We start from the raw sequence: 12,107 nt of genomic DNA on the forward strand, positions 1-12,107 counted from the left end.
TGTGGAACAAGAAGACATTCTCCTTTAAAATTTCCTTAGGTCCAACCCTCAAATTTGCAACAAATTCAGGAAAAAAAACCTTAATCATGATGTCCTTTCTGCTTCTGAGAATGAGAGTTTTGATTTGAATGTCTCCATTGTTTCATGCATATGTGTGAATTATCTCATTTCAGAATCTGAAATAAAAAAAAAGAATGTAATGTGCTATCATATAATAGATACCAAGAGACAGCAAGGAGTGGTTAATAGAGAATCTTGGGGAGGAACACAGTGGGTTTCCCAAATGTGGAAGAGAAAAAGCCTTTATAATGACCTGTCCTTTTGACCTCTCTCTCTGCAGTAGCAATGTGAATAATTGTGTCCAGGTTATAACAAATAGTCTTCATCTCCTCTATTTCATTTCCAGCTCATATGAGGAAGTGAAATAGGAGATTAGTGAATGGGCAATGTACTTGTTTTATATACCCATGCACATTCTGTGCTCCAAATCCTACATCTTATCTGCTCTCTGTATGTTATCTGCTATCTATGTGCTAAACTCTATGGGGAAATCAAAGACAAGCCTGCTCTCCAAGGTCCTAGGGCAGAACACTTATAATAATAAAATATTAATAGATAAGTAGTATCATTATATTAATTTATGGATTTTTCATTCCAACAAAGATTCAGGGGATAGGGATAAATCCAAGAGAATGGGGATTCTCTGTGGCTGTTGGAGGTAGGAGAGGAATGTCTATAAAAAGGGGAACTGCCATTTTTCTGGAGGAGGTAGAGGAAAAATGGTACCTCTTCCTTTACACAAGTCCTCCATATTTCCTCTCTGCCTAGGGCCAAGCTATATCAGTAAGAAATATTTGGTTGCAAGCAACAAAAGTCCAACTTAAATTGGATTAAGCAAAAAGAAAATTTATGGGCTCTGTAGCTGAAAATTTCAGTAGGCAAGGCTGGATTCAGAGCCTGATGGAGACTATCAGGATATTATTTACTCTCTTTTTTTTTTCTTTTTTCTCTAGGTCTGCTTTCTTCTCTTGCAGGGTTAGACCTATAAGGCAGCAGGATGGCACCTTGCACCTACAGATTCATGTCCTCACAGTGTAGGAGTAGTCTTCTGAGATAATTCCTTCTGAGATAACTGAAGGAGTTACCTTCTAAAAACCCCAGCAAAAGTCCTGGGTTTGGACTATCTGGCCAGGCTCAGGTCTCAGCCCTATCACTGGGCTGGTCACTCAGCTGGAAGTCATTAAACACTACAGGATTTTTGCATTTTTCTCAGTCTTGTGCATTTTGGGGGGCCAAGCTTTTGCCTTAAATGGTACCCCACTTGCCTTAATAACATAGATCCCTTTCCTTTACTATATGCCACTCCTTGATCTGAACACATTAAAGCTGTTATCTCAAGTTCTCATGAGTATTCTAAAGAAGTAGATAGAATTGTCTCCATATTACAGATGAAAAGTCTGAGGGTCAAAGAAACTAATTCAACTTACATTTTCTGGGAAACATGTTTCTGCCTGACACAAAAACTCTTGGTCATAACCATAATAATTCTGCCTTCTTATGGGACTCAGGCCAGGTTTTTGGTTCATTCATGTTAGAAAGAATAAATGCACTTCCTAGAACAGTCTGAGAGCTGCAGAATGGCAGCTCAGCTGAGCTCATTTTGAATCAAAGGTTTTAAACAGAGAGACAGAATGTGATGGTAATTTCTGGACTGCGGCTGTATTTAATGTTATTTCTCGTCACTTTCAATTCATTTGCTTCATATTAAATTCTAAATGAGTTAGTTTAGATGATGAAATTATTTTCTCAGTCTAATTCAGTTCCTGTGGGCATACATATTTTTAATATTCCTCACTCCAGTCCACCTGGATTTGACATTTGGTGCTCTGATTGCTTTCCATGATGTGAGGATTACAATCCCAATGGATCCTACTGTTGCCAAGGATTTACTTTCGTGTTGTTAATGAATGCAGGAAGTCCTTTTTAGCATTTTTATGTTACTTGGAAAAAAATCATTCAATATGCAAGAAGGAAGAAAAGATCTTCTTTTTGAAATGTACCAAACCTTTAAATCACCAATAAAACAAATAATTTCTTAGAAATCTTACTTTAGGTTCAGGATGGGAGCGATAATGGAGAAAATGGTGTCTACTCATTTTCAGTTTTGCTGTTAATTTTGCAAAAGTAAAAACCAACAAATATGTGTGCATATATAAATAAGAGGACACTGTATCTTAGAAGAAACCCACATTTTTAAAATCTTTTTTTTCCTTCATAAATTCCTGGGTAAGACTCAAGAAATTATTCCAGAGCTGGAAGCTGCATTTATGTTCCTGGTGAAGAGCATTTTTGTTCCATTAACAAGGCTACAGTTTTAGGACCCTACTGTGTTCTCAGAAGTGAACCAGATAAGAATAAAATGGCATCTTGAAGTATCTCTGTGAATTCACACTGGGCTTTTAAAATTAAAAACCTCTCTAAGTTTATTAAAAAAAATATGCATACGAAACCTCAGTATTCTTGGATGAGTTTCAGGATTATATTATCCCTTCTAAAAGCTTAAAAAAGGCAAGGGTCTCATGCAGTTACAATATATCTATATCTTTATATATACATGGTGATGATCTGTATAACTGCAAATGGCAGAAGAACTTTTAAACTAACAGTATGAAGAAAACTTAGGTGTATTTTGACATTGAAAGAGAATGAATTTGGGCTGGGGATGTGGCTCAAGCAGTAGCGCGCTCACCTGGCATGCGTGCAGCCCCACATACCAACAAAGATGTTGTGTCCGCCGAGAACTAAAAATAAATATTAAAAATTCTCTCTCTCTCTCTCTCTCTCTCTCTCTCTCTCTCTCTCTCCTCTCTCTCTCTCTCTTTAAAAAAAAAAGAGAATGAATTTGGGATAAATGTGAGTTTTTAGCAATATGGAATTTTTGTAAATTTTTTTAAGAGAGAATTTTTTAATATTTATTTTTCAGTTTTCGGTGGACACAACATCTTTATTTTATTTTTATGTGGTGCTGAGGATCGAACCCAGAGCCTCGCACATGTCAGGCGAGCGAGTTACCGCTTGAGCCACATCCCCAGCCCTTTGCAAATTTTTTAATAATGCATTTTATAACCCATGACTTAAAGGAAATGCAGTATCCAGTTTTAAGTCTCTCTCTTTTGTGTCATAGTTTCCTTTGTTCACACCAAGGGTTCAGTAAAATTTTTCTAAACACTACTGTCTGATCTTGGTAGTTTTTTGGGGGAATTAAGCAAGGAAACTGTCTATGGTGGGGACAGGTATAGTGGGTGGTAAATTATAGTTCAAAGAAAAAATGGAACCTCCCAGAAATCTGTTAATGAGATAAAAGGGCAGGAGATGATTAGCAGAAGAACCTAGAGCCACATTAAAAGCAAAAGCTGAGAGCGGGTTTGGAAGGGAACCAGATGAGTGATTGGTTTATCTGCTAATCTAATGAACTGGGGCATGAGAACATTTTATGGCATGTGTTTTCAATTGAGGTGATAGTTACACAACCTAACGTATAATTAACCATTTAAAAGTAGAAATTCAGGGGCATTTAGTCTATTCACAATGTTGTAAACCACCTCCTCTATCTAGTTCCAAAACATTTCCATTACTCTGTGGGGTTTTTTAATGGAGGGCTATAGAAATTTGGGGGATGAATTATGGAATCACATCACCTAAACAATCTGGTGACATTCTCTTAAATTATAAGTTTGTTTTACTTAAAAGTGATTGCCTGGAAATCTTCGTGCTAAACTGAGAATTTTGGTGTAAGACAAATCAGTGCACCAGAGTTTGATTGAAGCTTAGCAGTTTCTTAGAAGACTGAAGTGAGGTTTTATGTCACAAATGGCTTCCCTTCCATAGCTTCTCTTAACTGATTTTCCCTTCGTGCTCTGATCATGTATTAAGCACCAATGATAAGACCAAAGCAGAAAGATAAAACAAGGCTCTGCTCTTTGGGAGAAACTTAAATTCTAGCTGGGGAGAGGTTCTGACAGAGGAAAGAGGAACCCATGGGAGGAATACTTGGCCAAGTCTGGGGCAGAGGAGATTCAGGAGAATCTGAGAATCTGACACCTCAACTGAGACTTCAAAGCTAAAGTAGTAGTTAACTGGGTGAAATAGTGGTGTTTTAGTCAGCTTTTTGTCACTGTGACTGGAAGACCTGACAAGAACAGCATAGAGGGGCAAAAGTTTATTTTGGCTCATGGTTTCAGAGGTTCAGTCCATGGTCAGCTGACTCCATAGCTCTAGGCCTGGGACGTGGCAGAACTCAGATGTGGCAGAAGGATGTGGAGGATGAAAGCAGCTCAGGACATGGCAGCAAGGAAACAGAGGGGACTCTACTCACCAGGGTCACTATCCACCCCAAAGGCTTCCCAGTCACCTACTGCCTCCAACCATACCTTATCTGTGTACAGTTACTGCTTAGTCCACACCTCTCATAATCCTATCATTTTACCTCTGAAAAATCCCTGCATTCTCTCTCACATGAACTTTTAAGGGACACCTCATATCTAAACCATAACAAGGGGCATGGTTCAGCAAATGTCATGTTAAGAGGCTGCCCCACAGTAGTGTTGGGCACTAAGCTATAGGTGGGCAGAAAAAAGTGGGCAAAGATCAGATGATAAAAAGCAGATGCATGTTGTGTTCAAGGTCAAGAGTTGAGAACTCATTCTGAAGTTGGTGGGGAGCCACTGAAGGATTTTAAGTAGGGAAGGGAGATGCTCAGATTTATTTTTATTTTTTTTTAAATTTTTTTTTAAAGAGAGAGTGAGAGAGGAGAGAGAGAGAGAGAGAGAGAGAGAGAGAGAATTTTTAATATTTATTTTTTAGTTCTCGGCGGACACAACATCTTTGTTGGTATGTGGTGCTGAGGATCGAACCCGGGCCGCACGCATGCCAGGCGAGCGCGCTACCGCTTGAGCCACATCCCCAGCCCACAGATTTATTTTATAATAAGCACTCTGGGAGCAGAATGGAGAGCAGATTGGGTAAAGGCAATATAGATTCGGGAAGCAGTTAGGAAGATCTTTTATATCCCAGACAAGAGGTGATAAGGGTTAAACGAAGTTAGGACAGTGACTTAAAAGAGAAGTGTAAAACATGATGACCATAATCATTAGTAAATTTCTCAATATATGGGATATTTGCTATATGCTGGGTGTCATAGATGTTGAACTGTGTAACTAGATTCCCCTCAGGTTTGAAGAGTTGATTCCTTCAGGTACTGAGACATAGAATGAGCTCTTTTGAAATTTTCTCAGTTCAAGAGAGAATGACTTATCCTAAACAAATCCTCTTCTGAGGCATATGCTGGCTGGTCCGTGAGGGGGCTGAAGTCTTGGCCCCTTTTCGCCAACTAGGGATAACCTTGAAGGGCCACCCATTTATGGCATCATGGTCCCATTTCATTGAGATCATAACTCTGAAAATATTCTCCCATCATAATCTTCCTGCACTCTGATCTTGGTCTTAGAGTTTGGTTTTCAGGGAACCCATTGTGCTAGATGCTTACACATGTTATCTCAATCCCTCACAGCAACTTAGCAAAGTAAGAATTGTTTTCCTAGTTCAACAGAAAAATTGAGGTTCAGAGATATTATCCCACTCTTAAGTAGCATGCCTTGAATTTGCCTCCAATTTGCTCTTTCTTGGTATTTCTATGGTACCATGCTTAGCAAGTGTTGGGTAGGCTGGAGAACGGAAGTAATCAAACTTATTTGGAATAAGCTTTCCCAGACAGAGGTTTGAAATCAGCAGGTACTTTTAAATACCACTCCTTGACCTACATTCTCCTTCTATTTCCACTGGAAAACCATTGACAGTTCTTGAACACCCCATGTTTACTTTTGGAATCATCTGGCAATATCCTTCATCTCTTTTGGCGTGGAAAAAATGGTTTCACAAATACATCTAAGCCCAATTCCTGGAACCCAGTTCTGTCTCATGACACAAGGGACCTTGAAGATGTAATTATGGTCACAGATCTCAGGAGAGTGAATCTTGGTTTATCTGAGTGTCCAATATAATCATAAGAACCCTTAAAAAGCATAGGACTTTCTTTGGCTGGAAACAGAGAGATGCAGCAGCAGAAGTCAGAGAGAGAGATCCAATGTTTGAGAAGGACTTAACCCACCAAGGCTGGAGGGGGCTATGTGGACCACATGAGAAGGAATATGGGAAGCTTCTCAAAATAACCATGCATTCCTCAGCTGACAGACAGCAAGGACAGAGACCTCAGTTACACAACAGCAACTGAAGGCCTAAAGAAGCTCTGAAGCAGATCTTTTTAAGGCATCAAGAGAGAAATGCTACCCTACTGACACATTTTTCAGACTATGAGACCTTACACAGAGGACTCGGAACTGAGTCTTTTGGATTTCCAACCCACAGAAATGGTGAGATACTAAATGTGTGTTGTTTTAAGCCACTAAGTTTGTGGTAATGTGCTATGCAGAAATAACTCTTCATCAAGTAGTCTACAGCAAGCAGTTTTCAAAGTGTTCCCTCAAGGTTCCTGACCAAGGAAACCTGTGAGGTAATAGCACTGAAATGTTATTCACCTTTTTCAGTATGTTGATATTTGCACCGATAGCACAAAAGTAATGGTAGGTAAAACTTCTGAAACCTGGGGCTGGGGTTGTGGCTCAGTGGTAGAGTGCTTGCCTAGCATGTGTGAGGCACTGGGTTTGATCCCTGGCACCACATAAAAATAAAGAAAATAAAGGTATTGTGTCCATGTACAACTACAAAAAAATATTAAAAAAAAAACCTTCCGAAACCTTAGCTCATATCAGAAAGTGGCACCACACTCTACTAGGGACCATTATATTTTTTCACAGCCACATATGCAGCTTCACTTCATAATATTTTTGATGGAGGAGAAAAATTATTAATTTCATTAAATCTTGATCTGTGAGTCAATGTGCTTTTTATATTCTAGGTGACAAATTACAAGACACCAGTAAAGTGCTTTGGCTGCATTTCAATGTGGAATCTAAAATAGTCCAAGGGAAAGGAGAAGACACACATGTGTGTCATTGTGTTTCGAAATGAACTAATGGCTTTCCCCCCACAGAACACCATTATACCATTCTTACTCAAAAATATTAAAAAAAGAAAAATAAAAAAAGAAAGAAAAAAAAGCAACAACTAAAAACTGATGGATAGAGTCTGAATAGGCTTGAGTATTTGGGAGATATTTTCTTGAAAATGAATGAAGGGAGCCTAGTACTTCCAAAAAAAAAATCTGATAATATTTGTTGCTGCCAAAAATAACATTTGAGCTTTCTAGCAAAGATTAGAATTTTGGAAAACCCAAATCTGCCTCCCAAATTGAACAGATTCTCAATGCTTGAAAACTCTCTTATGATATGGTATGATATGGTATTAAAACATGGCCTTTTTTGGATGTTCTAAGTACACTGTATAAGTATTTAGAATATCTAACACATCTGAGTGGTTCAAAATTTTCCAAATGACTGTTGCACGAGTTAAAAAAAATTCTACGTGGGTTAATGGAGCCTTGAGAATGCCAGGGAAGTTTCATTGATGATTTCATATTCCACATTTAAAAACTACTATTTGTTAAATTTAGATGCAGTTGAAAGGAGAATAAGTACAATTATCTGAAAACGTTAAAAATGGCTTTCTCTTTTCCAAATACATATCTATTCGAGATCAGATTTTCAACATTACATTTCAACCAAAACTTCATTCACCTGTTGACCAACTCCTACCCACCCCCACCCCTCCCCAGCCTCTAGGCACCACTACTCTCTACTTCTATGAGATCAACTATTTTAGATTCCACATAGGAGTGAGATCATGCAATACTTGCCTTTCCGTGCCTGGCTTATTTCAGTTAACATAATGTCCTCCAGGTTCATCTAGGTTGTCTTAAATGACTTTCATTTTTTTTTGTTGCTAAATAGTATTCCATTATAGAAATGATAAATGTTAACAGTGATATGTGAATTACCCTGATTTGATCATTTCGCACTATACACATGTATGGAAACATCCCTCTGTACTCCATAAACATGTATAATTATTGTGTGTCAATTGAAAAATGAAATAAAACTTAAAAAATAATTTCACAACAGGCTGAATGTGATGAAGATATGAGAATCCAGCTGTCTTATATCATTCAAGACACCCTAGATTTGTAAAAATTATAAGACAATGCTATTCTCACTCTTCTTTTGAAAATGTACTTTTTTATTAAAATATTTTATTTTTCTCTTGAAAAATATTTTTATTAAGATATCTTATTTGTGTTAACATATAACAAGTCTATTGTTGTTATTGACATGAATTAATAAATATATTACATTTCCAGTTTCAATTTCTAATACACCAAGTATCAATAGATACGAACCACAGAAAATAAAATCTTCTTAGGGTCCTCAAGATTTCTAAAGAGTGTATATTATCCACTGAGGCCCAATGGAGAGTGGGCCATATGTGGACATAAGTCAGTGGTTCCAAATACTAAGAGCCAACATAATCCAGAGCTATTTTTTTTTTTTTCCCTGCACGACTCATAGTTTGGTCCTTGTAGGGATTTTTTTTTTTAATAATTGAACTTGATTGTATTTTTATACTTACAAATTAATAAGTTTTATGTAGAAATAACAGATTCATCAGTTATTTGAAATACTGGATGGACTAACTGTATTGGGTCCACACCCTGACATGGCCCTTGGAGCTATATAGCAGCTGCCCTCTTCTGAACAGAGGCTTTCCAGCTTCTCTCCATCCCTACCACTCTACTCTCTAGGTTCCTGCGTCATCCACATGACTTGCTCAGCTCCTGGAAGCCTCTATATTGGTAATGTCTCATCTATATACTATTATTAGTGGCAAGAAGGTGGGAAGAGCTGGTTGTATTCTGAGGATCTTCTACTGTTCCCAGGGGGATATTATACATCACAGGATGACAAGGACTCACAATTGAAATCTGAGATCATCAGAGGAGGCCAATATTTCTGAATTTGGGGCAGGAACCAAAGGACTAACACCTTGATCTTGGAGTTTCCTGACTCTCAAACTGTGAGAAAAGAAATTTCTGCTATTTAACCCATCCAGTTTGTGGTATTTTGATACAGCAATCTGAGCTAAGACACCCTTTAATAATTATTAGTTATTATTTTTATGATTCTTTTAAGCTAAACTTGAGCCTGGCTTTGACAGGGTAGTAAACTGCCTTAAGGATTTGCCAAGCAAACTGGATTCTGTCCTTACCACCTCATTTCACAGATCCCAGGGATTTTGACATGAACATGGAGATCTCAAAAGGTGTTTGAGAATGACACAGTGTATATGGAAAGTCACACTTAACCTATTAAATCTATAATGGATTAGAGATTGATCGAAGGGTACATTAACATCACCCCTGCATTTGTTAAACATCTATTGAGTGCTTACAATACATCAGGTGCGTAAACATGGAAGTTCATGTCCTGGTTTGCGGTTACAAACAACCGTCAGATATGTCTGTAATATATGACATGAAAATTTTAATTCCTAGTTTGCTATAAGCAAAGAGCCACATGCTTCCACTGGACTATGAAAGAGCTATTCCTAACCTAAGGCAACTTCACCTACAATGAAACAAATCACTGTTGGAAAATTGCCTTGAGAAGAGAAACAAGACCACGACTCTTAGAAAATTTTCTGTAAGTACCCAATTTATTCATAAAACAACCCAGTTTAAATATTTATGATTTTTTTCAGTCATACATTTTTCCCCCATCATTCCCAAAATGTTGTGCATTTGGTTGACATGTATTTGCAAGATTAGGATCTTATAATTATAACTCTGGAAATCGTACAAGGCTTATTATTATTTTCTTATTCATCCTGCTCTCCCTCAAACACAGAACAAACAGATTTATTTTATCTTGTGATTTAATTCATCTCTTTGATGAAAAAAAAATTCCTCTTCGTGCCTTTTATGCTTTCTGAGAGAAGATGAGACGAGTGAAACATTCATTGTTTTGTTTCAAGATGAACCTGCATACTCCAATAGAACACCTCCATCTTAAAAAAACAACCCCAGGTATTTCTGTGTGTAGAGATTGCTCTCAGGAGTGATAAAAAAGAGGCAAAAAGAAGCCCTACTTAAGCACAAAGATCAATATCTGGGGATATTAAATATCGCATGGCCATTTGCCACAGACAAGATTCCATCCTTGTGGCTACAATGAAGACTCTGAGGTCACTCATTCCCAGGGATTGATGTAAAATTGGTACCATTCATGCAGTGTTGTGTGTTGTCTCTTTGAAGAGAGCAGGGACAAGCCGCGAGGAGCACTCCCTAGTCTTGTTTAAGGAAGAGGTATGAGTATAAAGCAGTGAGACTGATTTGAGATGTGCAGCTACTGGAATCAGTTTCGTTACTTTCTACTCTCACCTCTGAGACAGGTAGGACCGTATACTATTGGCAGAGATGGGGTGCCATTCTCAAGCAGATTGGAGGGAGCTGCCCTGTTTGGGATGGTCTCTATTATGACACCCTAACATCTAGAACCTCACCCATCTTAGGCATTGGCATCACTTGGGACCTTGTTAGAGATGCAGAATCTTGGGCTCCACACAGACTTACTGCATTAAAAATCTGAATTTTAACAAGACTCGCTGGAAATTTGTGTACATGGTGAAGTGTGAGAGGGGCTGGGCTCAATGCCAGACCCAGTTCAACAAGACTACCTCTAGGTGGATAAATTTTATTAGTTAGAGAGACCATTCTCAGCAGGGAGAAATTATAGATAACAACTGCAAAAACAGTGTGAGGGTTTTTTATTATAATTATTATTATTTTAAACATGCAAAATACAGTCCATGCATCTGCCATTTTGAAAAGTCTCTCATCTTGTGACAGATAAAACCAAAGTTTGTTTTGGCTATCAACGTTCAATAAATGTTTCAAAATGCTTTACAGTGTAAAGATAATAAGAAATTTAGCAAAATTTGAACAAACCTGTATAAAAAACGGATACATATACCATTTTATTTCAAGGCGACATGCTGTAAAGAGTAAGTTATTATGATTTGTATTTTTTTTTTGTAAAAAGTCTTTAACAATACAAGGGCTTAACAGATTCAGGTTTTGGGGCTACACATGCAAAAAAAAAAAAATTTGTCAGTTAGTTGAAAATCACCAAAACGTGCTATTTTAAAATGTGTATTATTATTATTTTTAAATATAGGTAGAGTAGAAGTATTAAATATTAGCAGGAGTAATATTTCAGAACTCTGTAAAAGTGTGAGGAGTTCATGGAGCTAGTGTCCTGGAAGACTCGTATACTTCTGATGAACATTTTGGTTTAATTCCTTTGCCATTGTAATAGTCCACAACTTGGTTTGGGACTTCAGCCAACACACTCTTTGCAAGGGCAGCTGGAGATGCCTGCAGAGAAGAAGAAATTACCATGATTTTGGCTCTTGGTCATTCAGACTCAAAGTGTTGAGTCCTTCCTTGTGTCTCATTCATTCATTCATTCATTCATTCATTCATTCATTCAATCTGTTGGGAATCTATTCCATGTAAGAGCTGTCAGATTGTTAGCAAATAGATATTTAATTTCATCTTTCTATTTTTTTATACTTTTCCTCTCAAAATATAAAACTATTTACATTTGATGACAGGTGAAGTTTGGAAGGCAGAATGAATTATTCTACAGTTTTGATTCTGATTTGCATTCAATTCTAGATACTTATTTATTTTCATGCACTGTGCTGGGTTTATGGGTCTATGGTTCTTGCCATCAGTAAAGCTGTAATCATGTGAAGGGAGCCTCACATCATCAAAAGGAACCCTTCTGTAAGGTAGAGTGGGACACAGGATACGGACCAGCATCATCACATTACATGGGAGCTGATCAGCCATGTAGACTCTCAGACACAACTGGAGCTCCTGAGTCATAATCTGCATTTTAACATGATGCTCTGGGGATTCTCATGTATATTGAGATTTGAGAAGCACTGCTAGAGGAAGTCAGACACTGTGAACAGAGCACAGGGAACAAAGAGACTAAGTTATCTTGGAGGAAATAGCAGCAGGCTTCCAAAAG

General features: G+C 37.7%; 1 protein-coding gene across 1 annotated transcript in view; it reads right to left on the bottom strand.

Moving 5' to 3' along the window:
* Positions 1 to 10,904: 10,904 nt before the first annotated feature.
* Positions 10,905 to 12,107, bottom strand: part of CPNE4 (copine 4) — a 450,966-nt gene continuing 449,763 nt past the window's right edge. The window contains exon 16 of the mRNA XM_081301802.1: positions 10,905 to 11,443. Coding sequence (XP_081157928.1) covers positions 11,309 to 11,443 — 135 coding nt within the window. The 3' untranslated portion in view covers positions 10,905 to 11,308. The remainder of the gene's footprint in view (positions 11,444 to 12,107) is intronic.

The sequence above is a fragment of the Spermophilus citellus genome (genome assembly GCF_964194105.1).
Source record: "Spermophilus citellus genome assembly, chromosome: 7".
NCBI classification, from domain to species: domain Eukaryota; kingdom Metazoa; phylum Chordata; class Mammalia; order Rodentia; family Sciuridae; genus Spermophilus; species Spermophilus citellus.